At 48.2% G+C, this 17032-nt stretch overlaps 1 protein-coding gene across 3 annotated transcripts in view; it reads left to right on the top strand.

The window, feature by feature from the left end:
• FAM131B (family with sequence similarity 131 member B) overlaps window positions 1-17032 on the top strand; it is a 115362-nt gene that overhangs the window by 38842 nt on the left and 59488 nt on the right. For 2 of the 3 annotated variants that reach the window (XM_063962670.1, XM_063962671.1), the window contains exon 2: window positions 1407-1513. In XM_063962670.1, coding sequence (XP_063818740.1) covers window positions 1407-1513 — 107 coding nt within the window. Of the gene's footprint in view, window positions 1-1406; window positions 1514-17032 lie in introns of those variants that run through there. The other variant, XM_063962672.1, reaches the window with a different exon arrangement.

Genomic DNA, 17032 nt, shown 5'->3' with positions numbered 1-17032 from the left:
TGTGCAGTTTGCATCTGTCGGCCGAGATTGAATGACCCCCCATAGTCCATGTCGTACAATGCTTCGTACTGTAAGTCGCTGTTTTCTTGCTTTGTTCATACCGTTTCTGTGTATGTACTTTATAAGGCGCTGCCGACCCCTTGTGGCGCCATAGAAATAAAGGAGACGCTATATATTTAATCAACTACTCCGCAATGACATCACTGATTAGGGTGGTGCAGGTGTCATTCGGAAGGGGGTGTGATGTAGATGTGCAGTAAGCTCGCAGAATGTTGATAGGTGGTCAGGTTGTTGAAGCATCATGCATCAAAGTCTTGAATTTTTCCCATAGTTAAAGCATTGAGTGGGAAAGGGGGGCGGACTCGCCGGTTTTCCCTTTGGGGTGTAAATTGCAGCGAAGCACTTGTACAATTTTTGCCGTAAAGTCAGTTGATTTAATGAATTCTTTCCACATATACTATATATATATTTTATATATATGTGTGTGTAGTATGAGTGGCTGGCGGCCGGGATCCCCGGGGCCAGCATACCGCCGCCGGAATCCCGACCGCTGGCATACCGACAGCTGGGCGAGCGCTAATGAGCCCCTTGTTGGCTCGCTACGCTGCAGGCACGGTGGTGCGCTACGTGCGCCATGCTATCTATTCTCCCTCCAGGGGGGTCACCGGGATCCCGGCCGGCGGCATACTGAAGACCACCTATATATATATATATATATATATATACCTGTATATATAAAAAGCAGGGCAAGCGACAGTGGGGGGGGGGGGGGGTCAAAGGGGACAACTGTACCGGGCCCCAAAGATCAGAGGGGCCCCAAGGTTATGCCACTTAGTGCCCGGCAGGGATGTGAGCCACCTTGTCCGAATTGGGCAGCGAACTGTAGGTGGTGTGGGCGCAGCCTCAGCGTGACAGTGACTCTGCGGTGCGAGTGTGCGCCCGCTCTCCTGGGTCCAGCTCTGTTGCAGACAGTTATGGGACATGGTAGCAGCTGTGTTGGCGGGGATTCTGGTGCCCTGCGCCGGCCTCTTCTGGTGAGGTGTGAGGGCCGCATGGTACCTGCTGTGCGGTGTTCAGGTATGGATACTGGTGAGTCTCTCCGCGGGGTAAGAGTGGATTGGTGAGGGGATATAGGGTTATATATAGAGATAGATAATTTGAGAGGGCCCCAGAGTTGTCACTGTACCGGGCCCCAAGATTTCTGTTGCCGGCCCTGGCAGTAGGTTCTGCCACCGTTTCAATTCTCCATATTTAGCACTTTCGTCAGGGTGTATAAACTGTTGCGATACAGTAGACTTTAGATGGACATAATACATTTTTGTTGCTCTATGCGGAGTGACGCAGCTGGCTAGTAATAGAATAACCTCATCTCTCCTGCCGTATGACACCGTCTCTCTTTCCCACAGGCAGCGACGGGGCCGCACTGGACTGGAAAGGTTTCAAAGATGCCGACCAAGGAACCATGGAGAACAGCTCGGTGCATGGAAGCAGCACCCACAGACCGTCTAACGAGGTACCTCTCCATCTCTGGCCTGCTGCTGTCCTCCGGGACTGAAGGAGTTAATGCCATTGTTCTATATACTTTTCCCATTTCTCACTCTCCTCTTTACATCCCATTATTCTTGCAAATAATTCCTGGTGTTTTCCTCTGCGTCCCGGCCAATGCTCTATCTTCCAGAATCTATGTCAGTGAGTCATGCGGAAATCAGACACTAATTTACTATCTAGTCACCGTACACCTGGCTGGGATCCTCCGCATTTCGCCTGTCAGCAGATTTTCCTGGGTTACATTTCCTTGCGTTAAATAATAAACTGCAATGGACTATTTTCTCCTTTCCTGAATAATAGCAGAGACATCTCAACAGCTGTGCATCTGGGTCAAAAAGCTCAAATAGCAAAGGGGAGCGTGTCAGTTATTACTCATCAAAGGGGTAATGAAAACTACCGGTGGCATATGTGGTTCAGGGCCGTGGCTTGTGTTGCCCCAGTTTTGCCTGGATAAATCTTGGGAGGTAGATATTATTATTATTATTATTATTATTATTAGCAGTTTCTTATATAGCGCAGCATATTCCGTTGCGCTTTACAATTAGAACAACAGTTATAGAACAAAACAGGGCAAAGACAGACATAGAGGTAGGAGGGCCCTGCTCACAAGCTTACAATCTATAGGGAAATAGGCATTGATACACAAGGATAGATGCTACCTGTTGCATAATGGTTCCCCAGGTTGCTAGCTTCTTAGTGGGTTGTATATGATATGATCACCCCGCAATGTTGGAAGACAAAATGTGAGGTTATGGGGACTGTGCAGAGGGAATGTAACTGGATAGGGAAGCATTGAAGGTTATGTGTGTGGGTCAGGAATTTGGTAGGCTTGTCTGAAGAGATGAGTTTTCAGGGAACATTTAAAGGTTTGGAGACTAGTGGAGAGTCTTATTGTGCGTGGGAGTGCATTCCACAGAGTGGGTGAAGCCCGGGTAAAGTCCTGTAATTTTGAGTGGGAACAGGTAATACATCTGGATGAGAGACGCAGATCTTGTGCAGAGCGGAGGGGTCTGGTAGGGAGATATTATGAGATGAGTGAGGAGATGTATGATGGTGCAGTTTGGGTAATAGCCTTGTATGTAAGTAAAAGTATTTTATATTTGACACGGTAGAATACCGGTAACCAATGGAGGGACTGACAGAGCGGATCAGCAGACGAAGAACGTCTGGCGAAGAAGATTAGCCTCGCAGCTGCATTTAAAATGGATTGAAGTGGTGAGAGCCTATGTTTGGGAAGACCAGTAAGGAGACTATTACAATAATCAATGCGGGAGATGATGAGTGCATGGATTAGAGTTTTTGCAGTGTCTTGTGTAAGATAATGGCGTATTTTGGATATGTTTTTAAGGTGCATGTAACGTGATTTAGAGCAGGGGTTAAAGTGGGGGGGAACGAGGTGGAACTGAGTTCCACCACCTGTAATGGTAGGGGGAACTAGTCCCACCATCTCCATTGCCCTGCACAGCAATTCCAACAGAAAAGCCCACCCCATCATCTGCGTCAATCGATGATACAGGCAGCACTAGTGTTGCTGATGAGCTGCAGCCATCTACTCCTTCCTCATGTCCTGGTGCCTCCATGGTCCTCCTCCATGAGTTCCACCACCTCACCAGGACCACTTTAAGCCCTGATTTAGAGACAGATTGAATGTGTGGAACAAACGACAGTTCAGAATCAATGATGACACCTAGGCAGCGAGCTTGTGGGGTGGGGTGGATAGTTGCATTGTCAACAGTTATAGAGATATCAGGTTGGTAACTATCCTTAGCTGGTGGGAAAATAATTAATTCTGTTTTGGAAATGTTGAGTTTGAGGTGGCGAGATGACATCCAAGATGAAATGGCAGACAGGCATCCAGTGACACGAGCCAATACAGATGGTGATAAATCTGGGGAGGATAGGTAGATTTGAGTATCATCAGCGTACAAATGATACTGAAATCCGAAGGAGCTGATTAGTTTACCAAGAGAGGAGGTATAGATTGAGAAAAGCAGAGGACCTAAGACTGAGCCTTGCGGCAGGCCTTTGGAATTATAAGTTTAGATTTATCAGTCGTTGATATAATGTTCTATGGTTGCAAAAGCTTACACTCTGCAGCAGATGAAAGCAGCGTAAATAGCGCTAGCCTTATCTTAAAGAGTGCTATTTATCAACCTGGAAAAAGCTCTATGGGGGAATGTATCAAAGTATGGAGAGATGTAAAGAGGAGATAAAGAGGAGAGAGAGATAAAGTACCAGTCAATCAGCTTCTTATTGTTATTTTTCAAACATAGGGGGTCATTCCGAGTTGTTCGCTCGTTATTTTTTTTTCGCAACGGAGCGATTAGTCGCTAATGCGCATGCGCAATGTCCGCAGTGCGACTGCGCCAAGTAAATTTGCTATGCAGTTAGGTATTTTACTCACGGCATTACGAGGTTTTTTCTTCGTTCTGGTGATCGGAGTGTGATTGACAGGAAGTGGGTGTTTCTGGGCGGAAACTGGCCGTTTTATGGGTGTGTGCGAAAAAACGCTGCCGTTTCTGGGAAAAACGCGGGAGTGGCTGTAGAAACGGAGGAGTGCCTGGCCGAACGCTGGGTGTGTTTGTGACGTCAAACCAGGAACGACAAGCACTGAACTGATCGCACTGGCAGAGTAAGTGTGGAGCTACTCAGAAACTGCTAAGAAGTGTCTATTCGCAATTCTGCTAATCTTTCGTTCGCAATTTTGATAAGCTAAGATTCACTCCCAGTAGGCGGCGGCTTAGCGTGTGCAAAGCTGCTAAGAGCAGCTTGCGAGCGAACAACTCGGAATGAGGGCCATAGCCTGTAACATGGCAGTTAGGAGCTGAATTGCTGGGACTTTGGGGGTCATTCCGAGTTGTTCGCTCGGTAAAAATCTTCGCATCGCAGCAATTTTCCGCTTAATGCGCATGCGCAATGTCCGCACTGCGACTGCGCCAAGTAAATTTGCTATGCAGTTAGGAATTTTACACACAGCACTTTCATCGTTCTGGCGATCGTAATGTGATTGACAGGAAATGGGTGTTACTGGGCGGAAACAGGCCGTTTTATGGGCGTATGGGAAAAAACGCTACCGTTTCCGGAAAAAACGCAGGAGTGGCCGGAGAAACGGGGGAGTGTCTGGGCGAACGCTGGGTGTGTTTGTGACGTCAAACCAGGAACGACAAGCGGTGAAATTATCGCAGATGCCGAGTAAGTCTGGAGCTACTCAGAAACTGCTACGAGGTGTGTAATCGCAATATTGCGAATACATCGTTCGCAATTTTAAGATGCTAAGATTCACTCCCAGTAGGCGGCGGCTTAGCGTGAGCAACTCTGCTAAAATCCGCTTGCGAGCGAACAACTCGGAATGACCCCCTTTATCTCCGCCCACTTGATCACTCTTTAAGGTCTTCGTACATTGGCCCTCATTCCGAGTTGTTCGCTCGCTAGCTGCTTTTAGCAGCATTGCACACGCTAGGCCGCCGCCCTCTGGGAGTGAATCTTAGTTTAGCAGAATTGCTACTAAATAATTCCTTGCAGTTTCTGAGTAACTCCAGACCTACTCCTAGATTGCGATCAGCTCAGTCCATTTAGTTCCTGGTTTGACGTCACAAACACGGCGCCCTGCGTTCGGCCAGCCACTCCTCCGTTTCTCCAGACACTCCCACTTTTTTCCATGACACGCCTGCATTTTTTATCACACTCCCGGAAAACGCTCAGTTACCTCCCAGAAACACCCACTTCCTGTCAATCACTCACCGATCAGCAGTGCGACTGAAAAGCGCCGCAGGATCCACAGCAAAACTGCTACGTTTTTAGTAAAATAACTAAGCACATGCGCATGCGCATTTAGCAACAAAACGCAGCGTAGCGAAAATCGGCAACGAGCGAACAACTCGGAATGACCCCCATAGACCCCTTAATAGCTGATTGGCTGGTAATTTATAATGCTCCACTTTGTCTCGCTCCAAGCTTTGATACTATATCTGGTGAAAATAAGATTATTATTTGTAGATAGAGCTTCTCCCTCGTTATCACTGGTGTTAGCCCACTGGGGGAATACGTTGGCCGTGTTTCTCCAGCGAAAGCTTTCCCATGCAATGCTTGAGGCCTATATAACAATGAGTAATTATTATTGTGGCAACATCTCTGTACGGAATGTGAGTGACGTTTTAGGGAGAGCTTTGTCTAAAAAGACCAGGGGGTAAATTTACTAAGATGGGAGTTCTAGTCATACTTGCCTACTCTCCCGGAATGGCCGGGAGGCTCCCGAAAATCGGGTGACCCTCCCGGCCCCACTGAAGAGCAGGCAAGTCTCCCGGTTTTTCAAGTTCCCCCATGCCCGGCCACCCACTTTGAGAGTAAAGTGGGCGGTCCGGACGGTAGATGACGCGATTCTTGTTGAAACGCATCATCATAGTCACGCCCCCTGCTGTAAAATGCCGGTTATCGCGGCATTACAGAGCGGGGGGCGTGGTTTAAACGTGTACCGCTGTAACCCTGCCCTCGTTCCGCCTCCTCCCCTCCTCCTCCCCACCCGTTCCGCCTCCTCCCCGCCCCCTCCTCTCGACATTGCCCAGCTTAGCCCCTCCACTGAGCCGTCCTGGCAGCTCTCTCCCGGAGAGAGCTGCCAGAAAGTAGGTAAGTATGGTTCTAGTTAAGATGGGTTGTTGCCCATAGCAACCAGATTCTACTTCTCATTTATCTAGCACCTTCTAGAAGAGAATACCAGGAATCTCATTGGTTGCTATGGGCAACATCCCATCTTAAATAGAACTCCCATCTTAGTAAATTTACCCCCAGGAGCCTGTGTTTATTTCTAAGACCACAAATGTGCTAGGACATACTCAGGACAGGACGTGCAGGGACAGGGAGACCAGGGCTGACACACAGTGCGCTGAGGGACCATACTGGGAATTCTGCTCCGTTATTAAAAGTCAAACACTTGTAAAATGGTCAGTAGTAGTAGTATCACTGCCGCACATTCCAAACTGCAGGAAAGGAAATGCATAGTACCACTTCATATGCACAGTACCACCTCATGCCCACTATGGCGTATGTCTGTTCTCTGCATGCAGGTCAACTGCACAGTACCACCTCATACCCACTATGGTGTATGTCTGCTCTCTGTGTAGAGGTCAGCTGCACAGTACCACCTCATACCCACTATGGTGTATGTCTGTTCTCTGCGTATAGGTCAGCTGCACAGTACCACCTCATACCCACTATGGTGTATGTCTGCTCTCTGTGTATAGGTCAGCTGCACAGTACCACCTCATACCCACTATGGCGTATGTCTGTTCTCTGCGTATGGTCAGCTGCACAGTACCGCCTAATACCCACTATGGTGTATGTCTGTTCTCTGTGTATGGTCAGCTGCACAGTACCACCTCATACCCACTATGGCGTATGTCTGTTCTCTGCGTATGGTCAGCTGCACAGTACCACCTAATACCCACTATGGCATAATTATGTCTGTTCTCTTTGTATGGTCAGCTGCACAGTACCACCTCATACCCACTATGGTGTATGTCTGTTCTATGCGTATGGTCAGCTGCACAGTACCACCTCATACCCACTATGGCGTATGTCTGCTCTCTGCATATGGTCAGCTGCACAGTACCACCTCATACCCACTATGGCATATGTCTGCTCTCTATGTATGGTCAGATGCACAGTACCACCTCATACCCACTATGGCGTATGTCTGTTCTCTGCGTATAGGTCAGCTGCACAGTACCACCTCATACCCACTATGGCGTATGTCTGTTCTCTGCGTATGGTCAGCAGCACAGTACCACCTCATACCCACTATGGCGTATGTCTGTTCTCTGCGTATAGGTCAGCTGCACAATACCACCTCATACCCACTATGGTGTATGTCTGCTCTCTGTGTATAGGTCAGCTGCACAGTACCACCTCATACCCACTATGGCGTATGTCTGTTCTCTGCGTATGGTCAGCTGCACAGTACCACCTCATACCCACTATGGCGTATGTCTGTTCTCTGCGTATGGTCAGCTGCACAGTACCACCTCATACCCACTATGGCGTATGTCTGTTCTCTGCGTATGGTCAGCTGCACAGTACCACCTCATACCAACTATGGCGTATGTCTGCTCTCTGCGTATGGTCAGCTGCACAGTACCACCTCATACCCACTATGGCATCTGTCTGTTCTCTGCGTATGGTCAGCTGCACAGTACCACCTCATACCCACTATGGCGTATGTCTGTTCTCTGCGTATGGTCAGCTGCACAGTACCACCTCATACCCACTATGGCGTATGTCTGTTCTCTGCGTATGGTCAGCTGCACAGTACCACCTCATACCCACTATGGCGTATGTCTGTTCTCTGCGTATGGTCAGCTGCACAGTACCACCTCATACCCACTATGGCGTATGTCTGTTCTCTGCGTATGGTCAGCTGCACAGTACCACCTCATACCCACTATGGCGTATGTCTGTTCTCTGCGTATGGTCAGCTGCACAGTACTACCTCATACCCACTATGGCGTATGTCTGTTCTCTGCGTATGGTCAGCTGCACAGTACCACCTCATACCCACTATGGCGTATGTCTGTTCTCTGCGTATGGTCAGCTGCACAGTACCACCTCATACCCACTATGGCGTATGTCTGTTCTCAGCGTATGGTCAGCTGCACAGTACCACCTCATACCCACTATGGCGTATGTCTGTTCTCTGCGTATGGTCAGCTGCACAGTACCACCTCATACCCACTATGGCGTATGTCTGTTCTCTGCGTATGGTCAGCTGCACAGTACCACCTCATACCCACTATGGCGTATGTCTGTTCTCTGCGTATGGTCAGCTGCACAGTACTACCTCATACCCACTATGGCGTATGTCTGTTCTCTGCGTATGGTCAGCTGCACAGTACCACCTCATACCCACTATGGCGTATGTCTGTTCTCTGCGTATGGTCAGCTGCACAGTACCACCTCATACCCACTATGGCGTATGTCTGTTCTCTGCGTATGGTCAGCTGCACAGTACCACCTCATACCCACTATGGCGTATGTCTGTTCTCTGCGTATGGTCAGCTGCACAGTACCACCTCATACCCACTATGGCGTATGTCTGTTCTCTGCGTATGGTCAGCTGCACAGTACCACCTCATACCCACTATGGCGTATGTCTGTTCTCTGCGTATGGTCAGCTGCACAGTACCACCTCATACCCACTATGGCGTATGTCTGTTCTCTGCGTATGGTCAGCTGCACAGTACCACCTCATACCAACTATGGCGTATGTCTGCTCTCTGCGTATGGTCAGCTGCACAGTACCACCTCATACCCACTATGGCATATGTCTGTTCTCTGCGTATGGTCAGCTGCACAGTACCACCTCATACCCACTATGGCGTATGTCTGTTCTCTGCGTATGGTCAGCTGCACAGTACCACCTCATACCCACTATGGCGTATGTCTGTTCTCTGCGTATGGTCAGCTGCACAGTACCACCTCATACCCACTATGGCGTATGTCTGTTCTCTGCGTATGGTCAGCTGCACAGTACCACCTCATACCCACTATGGCGTATGTCTGTTCTCTGCGTATGGTCAGCTGCACAGTACTACCTCATACCCACTATGGCGTATGTCTGTTCTCTGCGTATGGTCAGCTGCACAGTACCACCTCATACCCACTATGGCGTATGTCTGTTCTCTGCGTATGGTCAGCTGCACAGTACCACCTCATACCCACTATGGCGTATGTCTGTTCTCAGCGTATGGTCAGCTGCACAGTACCACCTCATACCCACTATGGCGTATGTCTGTTCTCTGCGTATGGTCAGCTGCACAGTACCACCTCATACCCACTATGGTGTATGTCTGTTCTCTGCGTATGGTCAGCTGCACAGTACCACCTCATACCCACTATGGCGTATGTCTGTTCTCTGCGTATGGTCAGCTGCACAGTACCACCTCATACCCACTATGGCGTATGTCTGTTCTCTGCGTATGGTCAGCTGCACAGTACCACCTCATACCCACTATGGCGTATGTCTGTTCTCTGCGTATGGTCAGCTGCACAGTACCACCTCATACCCACTATGGCGTATGTCTGTTCTCTGCGTATGGTCAGCTGCACAGTACCACCTCATACCCACTATGGCGTATGTCTGTTCTCTGCGTATGGTCAGCTGCACAGTACCACCTCATACCCACTATGGCGTATGTCTGTTCTCTGCGTATGGTCAGCTGCACAGTACCACCTCATACCCACTATGGCGTATGTCTGTTCTCTGCGTATGGTCAGCTGCACAGTACCACCTCATACCCACTATGGCGTATGTCTGTTCTCTGCGTATGGTCAGCTGCACAGTACCACCTCATACCCACTATGGCGTATGTCTGTTCTCTGCGTATGGTCAGCTGCACAGTACCACCTCATACCCACTATGGCGTATGTCTGCTCTCTGCGTATAGGTCAGCTGCACAGTACTACCTCATACCCACTATGGCGTATGTCTGTTCTCTGCGTATGGTCAGCTGCACAGTACCACCTCATACCCACTATGGCGTATGTCTGTTCTCTGCGTATGGTCAGCTGCACTGTACCACCTCATACCCACTATGGCATATGTCTGTTCTCTGCGTATGGTCAGCTGCACAGTACTACCTCATACCCACTATGGCGTATGTCTGTTCTCTGCGTATGGTCAGCTGCACAGTACCACCTCATACTCACTATGGCGTATGTCTGTTCTCTGCGTATGGTCAGCTGCACAGTACTACCTCATACCCACTATGGCATATGTCTGTTCTCTGCGTATGGTCAGCTGCACAGTACCACCTCATACCCACTATGGCATATGTCTGTTCTCTGCGTATGGTCAGCTGCACAGTACTACCTCATACACACTATGGCGTATGTCTGTTCTCTGCGTATGGTCAGCTGCACAGTACCACCTCATACCCACTATGGCGTATGTCTGTTCTCTGCGTATGGTCAGCTGCACAGTACTACCTCATACCCACTATGGCATATGTCTGTTCTCTGTGTATGGTCAGCTGCACAGTACCACCTCATACCCACTATGGCATATGTCTGTTCTCTGCGTATGGTCAGCTGCACAGTGCCACCTCATACCCACTATGGCATATGTCTGTTCTCTGCGTATGGTCAGCTGCACAGTACCACCTCATACCCACTATGGCGTATGTCTGTTCTCTGCGTATGGTCAGCTGCACAGTACTACCTCATACCCACTATGGCATATGTCTGTTCTCTGCGTATGGTCAGCTGCACAGTACCACCTCATACCCACTATGGCGTATGTCTGTTCTCTGCGTATGGTCAGCTGCACAGTACTACCTCATACCCACTATGGCATATGTCTGTTCTCTGTGTATGGTCAGCTGCACAGTACCACCTCATACCCACTATGGCGTATGTCTGTTCTCTGCGTATGGTCAGCTGCACAGTACCACCTCATACCCACTATGGTGTATGTCTGCTCTCTGTGTATAGGTCAGCTGCACAGTACCACCTCATACCCACTATGGCGTATGTCTGTTCTCTGCGTATGGTCAGCTGCACAGTACCACCTCATACCCACTATGGCGTATGTCTGTTCTCTGCGTATGGTCAGCTGCACAGTACTACCTCATACCCACTATGGCATATGTCTGTTCTCTGTGTATGGTCAGCTGCACAGTACCACCTCATACCCACTATGGCGTATGTCTGTTCTCTGCGTATGGTCAGCTGCACAGTACCACCTCATACCCACTATGGTGTATGTCTGCTCTCTGTGTATAGGTCAGCTGCACAGTACCACCTCATACCCACTATGGCGTATGTCTGTTCTCTGCGTATGGTCAGCTGCACAGTACCACCTCATACCCACTATGGTGTATGTCTGCTCTCTGCGTCAGCAGACGCACACAGAGACATGAATAGCATCTGCCTATAGGAGATCATTGCTGGTTATCTAAGGAATGCTTCTTCCTAGTTATTTCCCGTTTGTAATCTGCCCCCGACATCCGCTGCTGACATTTCTTCCCCAGTGCCGGCAGCGATTGTATGCAAATGTCACATGCAGCCGACGCTGTGTAGTGTAGAAAGGAAAGTGCTCTGGGGAAGCCAAAGGGAGTCATGTATACAAGTTCCCTTTCATTATACATATCTATCTATCTATCTATCTATCTATCTATCTATCTATCTATCTATCTATCTATCTATCTATCTATCTATCTATCTCACCCATATATCTATCTATCTATACCATATCTATCTATCTATCTATCTATCTATCTATCTATCTCACCCATATATCTATCTATCTATACCATATCTATCTATCTATCTATACCATATCTATCTATCTATCTATCTATCTATCTATCTATCTATCTATCTATCCAGTGGCGTAAGTTCGCCCCAGTCGCCCGGAGGCATGATAAAATGCTGGTGCCCCCCCCCCTATACATATATATATATATATATATATATATATATATATATATTGTGACAAGAACACTGGGATAGTGTTTGAGGGCAGGTATATTTGTCCCAGGTTCTTGTCTTACATGTTTTAGAAAATGTTAACTTCTAGGAAAAATGCTTTTTGTTTTGTCTGAACCTTTTCAGTTTGCTGTAAAAGCTGGGTAAAGGCTCTGAGAGAGAGATAAGGCGAGTTCTAGACATTGGGCCCAGTTCGGGTCTTTGGCCTCACAGAGGGCTAATCAGGGTTTCAGCTGTGTAAGAGTGATATAGTGCTTCTAACCTGATTAGTATGGGCAGACTGCCTGGGAAGGCTGCAGGATCTGTGTGTGAGAGACACGCTTTCTGATGCAAGTAAGCTATACAGTATGTACTGAAGAACTCTGTGTTTTGTTTAGTGACAGTTAGGAACATCTTATGTTTAGTTAGTGCCGGACAGGCAAGGTATTTTTATTTTGGGGTTTGTTTTATTTTCTGTTTCAATAAAACTGGCCGGGGTCAGTTGTACCAGAAACTGGACTTGTGTTGTTCCTCAGCTGCTGCGTGCGGCCATATTCCCCAGGAAAAGGCGCCTTGCACCCCTACAGTGTTACAACTTGGTGGAGAATGCGAGCAGGCCGTTCTGCGCATAAGTGAAAGCAGCAGCTTTGTGAGGCCTGCAGAAAACGGTGGTTTATGCAGATACAGCCCAGTGTGAAGTTACTGAGACTCACCCCTGAGGGTTTGATATATGTCCTGGGTGAAAGCAGCTGCAAAGCCGCCTGAAAAATCTGTTGACATGGAGGATCTGCTTAAAGCCTTGCTGCAAGCTACAGCGGCTCAGCAGGAGGCCAACCGACAGCAGCAGGTGGCAATGGAGGAAAATTGGAGACTACAGCGTAAGGATAGAGAGGCCTTAGCAGAAGTGGTGCAGAGACTTGCAGCTCGGGTTGGAGATGTGGCCGTCAGTGCTCCAACCAGCTCTAGTTCTATACGGGCCAGTCACTTCCTGCAGAAAATGACAGAGGCTGATGATGTGGAGGCCTATCTGACCACGTTTGAAAGGACTGCTGAGCGTGAGAACTGGCCGAAAGCACAGTGGGCCAGTCTGCTGGCACCTTTCCTGTCAGGTGAGCCCCAAAAAGCTTACTTTGATTTAAGCCCTGCTGAGGCTCGGGACTATGATAAACTAAAGACTGAGATCCTGACCCGCCTGGGAGTCACGCTGTCAGTACGAGCGCAACGGGTGCACCGTTGGCTGTACGCCATGGAGAAGCCTCCGCGCTCCCAGATGCACGACCTTATTCAGCTAACAAAAAAATGGCTGCAGCCAGAGACATTAACTGGTCCCCAGATGGTGGAAAGAGTCGTCATGGACCGCTACTTGAGATCTTTGCCCATGGTCCTGCGCAAGTGGGTGAGCCATGGAAACCCGGGTACTGCTGACCAATTAGTGGACATGGTAGAGAGGTATTTGGCAGCAGAGGAACTACTGATGACCACCCAGCAACCCATAGATCCTCGACAGCGCCCTTCAGTAAAGACTGGTAAGACTGTTCCGTGGGAAAACGTTGCTGGGCGGTTAAGAGAACGCAAGGCTGGAGAGACTGTAAACACTGGCCCTGGAAACAGGCCAATGGGGCTAGAACGGTCTATGCTGCCCAAATGGGTTGGTAATCGTGTGGTTAAATGTTTTAGGTGTGGTATGCCAGGTCATGTTATTGCCAATTGCCCAGTCACGCAAGAACCCATGCAATGTGATGCTGCCTTTGAATGTCGCAGAATGTCTTTCTTTGCTAGGTTAGCCTGTACTGTGGTACCTTCACCTGAGCTGGAAAAACAAATGTGTGATGTGTTCTTAGAAGGTAACCGGGTAGAGGCCTTGCTAGATTCAGGAAGTTTAGTTACCCTCGTGAAAGCTGGGTTAGTGAACCCCTTAAAGGTCCAGCAAATACCTATTGGGGTAACTTGCATACATGGGGATACCCAATATTATGCCACTGCTGAGGCGAATATAGAAACTTGTTGTGGGTCAGCAATGGTTAAAGTGGGACTGGTCCCTACCTTGGTGCATGAGGCCATAATAGGGAGGGATTTTCCTCATTTTTGGAAACTGTGGGAATCACGGTTATCAACAGATGTGAGAAGTAAAAAGCCAGTTGATAATACCGGTGATTTTTTGGATGTACGTGGGTCTTCGGAACTTTCTGGCCCTTTGCCTTTTGCTAGTTTGGCTGGGGAAGTGACAGATGGGGAGTCCAGTGAGGACCCTCTTGCCGGGAACAGAGACATAGTAGTTAGAACTGAAAGCGTGCCTGACCTGGAGGTAAAGAAGGATCTGTTTGCGTCTGAACAGTTAAAGGATCCTACCTTAATAAAGGCTAGAGAGAATGTTAAGGTTGTTAATGGGGAACCTGTGGTACCAGGTGACAGGGTTACGTATCCCCACATGGCCATCTGTAATGAGCTCTTGTACCACATTGTCAAAAGGGGTGAGGATGTGGTGGAACAGCTGGTAGTTCCCCAGCCTTATCGGAGAACGGTACTAGATTTAGCTCATAGTCACGTTACCGCAGGACATTTAGGGGCAGAAAAAACCACTGAAAGAGTTTTACAAAGGTTCTTTTGGCCAGGGGTTTATAAAGAAGTGTCTGAATATTGTTCTTCCTGTCCTGAATGCCAGTATCATGCCCCTAGACCCCATTTCAGGAGCCCACTAGTTCCCATGCCTATTATAGAGGTCCCGTTTGACAGAATAGCCATGGATCTCGTGGGGCCCTTGTTAAAGTCTGCTCGGGGCCATCAGTATATCCTGGTAATTATGGACTATGCCACTCGATATCCTGAGGCTGTCCCTTTACGCACTATCACAACCAAGGCGATAGCTAGGGAGCTGGTGCAGGTATTTAGTAGAGTGGGAATACCAAAAGAAATTTTGACTGACCAAGGTACTCCATTTATGTCAAGGATCATGAAAGAATTGTGCAAGTTATTTAAGGTCACTCACCTCAGGACGTCCATCTACCATCCCCAAACTGACGGGTTGGTGGAAAGGTTTAATAAAACATTAAAAAGTATGTTAAAAAAGGTTGTTGAGAGAGATGGGAAAAACTGGGATTGTTTGTTGCCCTACTTGTTAATGGCCATCAGAGAAGTCCCTCAGTCCTCTACGGGGTTTTCTCCATTTGATTTGTTGTATGGTAGACACCCCAGAGGGCTGTTGGATATTGCCAAAGAGACGTGGGAAGGACAACCCACTCCTTATAGAAGCGTTATTGAGCATGTAACACAAATGCAGGATAGGATTGCAGCCGTGGTACCTGTTGTCAGAGAGCACATGGAACAGGCCCAAAGTGCTCAACAGAGGGTCTATAACCGGAGTGCCAAGATACGGGAATTTGCTCCTGGAGATAGAGTTCTTGTTTTGGTACCCACTGTGGAAAGCAAATTCCTAGCTAAATGGCAGGGTCCATTTGAGATTAGGGAAAAAGTGAATGAGGTTAATTACAAAGTATACCAGCCGGGAAAGAGAAAACCCGAACAGATCTACCATGTTAACTTAATCAAACCCTGGAAAGATAGGTTGTCTCTGTCAGCGGAGCCTTGCCCTTCGGTGTCTTCACCCCGGTTGCTTCCCGCAGTGAAGGTGTCAGAGACATTATCAGCTGATCAGAACAATCAGGTTAAAGAATTTCTCATCCAAAATAGGGAGGTATTTTCAGAGCTGCCTGGCCGAACGACCATAATAAAACATGACATTGTCACAGAACCAGGGGTCAGGGTTCATTTAAAGCCATATAGGATTCCTGAAGCTCAGCGAGAAGCTATTTCTAAGGAAGTTAAAACCATGTTAGAACTTGGAGTCATAGAGGAGTCTAACAGTGAGTGGTCCAGTCCCATAGTGCTCATCCCGAAGCCCGACGGTAGCATACGCTTCTGTAATGACTTTCGTAAGTTAAATGAGGTGTCCAAGTTTGACGCATACCCCATGCCCCGTGTGGATGAGCTTGTAGAAAGGCTGGGAACAGCCAGGTTTCTCACCACATTGGACCTGACCAAAGGTTACTGGCAAATACCTTTATCTGATAGCGCCAAAGAAAAAACAGCCTTTTCGGTTCCGGAGGGGCTGTACCAGTATAAGATGTTACCCTTTGGGTTGCATGGGGCTCCAGCAACCTTTCAACGGGCGATGGATAAAATTTTGAGGCCCCATAGAAAATATGCAGCTGCCTATTTGGATGATGTGGTAATTCACAGTACAGACTGGGGGTCACATTTGGTTAAAGTACAAGCAGTACTGGACTCAATCAGAGAGGCAGGGTTAACTGCTAACCCAAAGAAGTGCTGCCTCGCAATGGAGGAGGTCAAATACTTGGGCTTCACCATAGGCAGAGGTCTGATTAGGCCCCAATTGAATAAAGTTGATGCTATTCAAAACTGGCCTCGTCCAGTGAATAAAAAACAGGTAAGGGCTTTTTTGGGAATTACTGGGTACTATAGACGGTTTATTCCTAATTTTGCGACCACAGCGGTGCCGTTGTCAGACCTTACCAAAGGGAAGCAGTCAAATGTGGTGAAATGGAACCCTGATGCAGAAAAGGCGTTCCAAGCGTTAAAAGTGGCTTTGTGTTCACAACCGGTGTTGATAACACCAGATTTTTCAAAAGAATTTGTGGTACAGACAGATGCCTCAGAGGTAGGGATAGGTGCTGTGCTGTCCCAAACCAGAGATGGGGACGAACGCCCTATCATTTATTTGAGTAGGAAACTCAATGAGCATGAAAAAAGGTATGCCATTGTGGAAAAGGAGGCTTTGGCCATTAAGTGGGCACTAGATACCTTGAGATATTACCTCTTGGGTAGACAATTCAGACTAGTGACAGACCATGCCCCTTTAAAATGGATGTATGTAAATAGAGGCAAGAATGCTCGTGTAACTAGATGGTTTCTAGCGTTGCAGGACTTTAAGTTTACTGTCGAACATAGACCGGGAACACAATTGGCCAACGCAGATGCATTGTCTCGCATCTTCTGTTTGGGGGCTACAAGT

Source organism: Pseudophryne corroboree, chromosome 3 (genome assembly GCF_028390025.1).
Source record: "Pseudophryne corroboree isolate aPseCor3 chromosome 3, aPseCor3.hap2, whole genome shotgun sequence".
In the NCBI taxonomy this organism is placed as follows: domain Eukaryota; kingdom Metazoa; phylum Chordata; class Amphibia; order Anura; family Myobatrachidae; genus Pseudophryne; species Pseudophryne corroboree.
The sequence above is the reverse complement of the archived record's forward strand: the minus strand, read 5'-3'. Positions and strand labels throughout refer to the sequence as shown.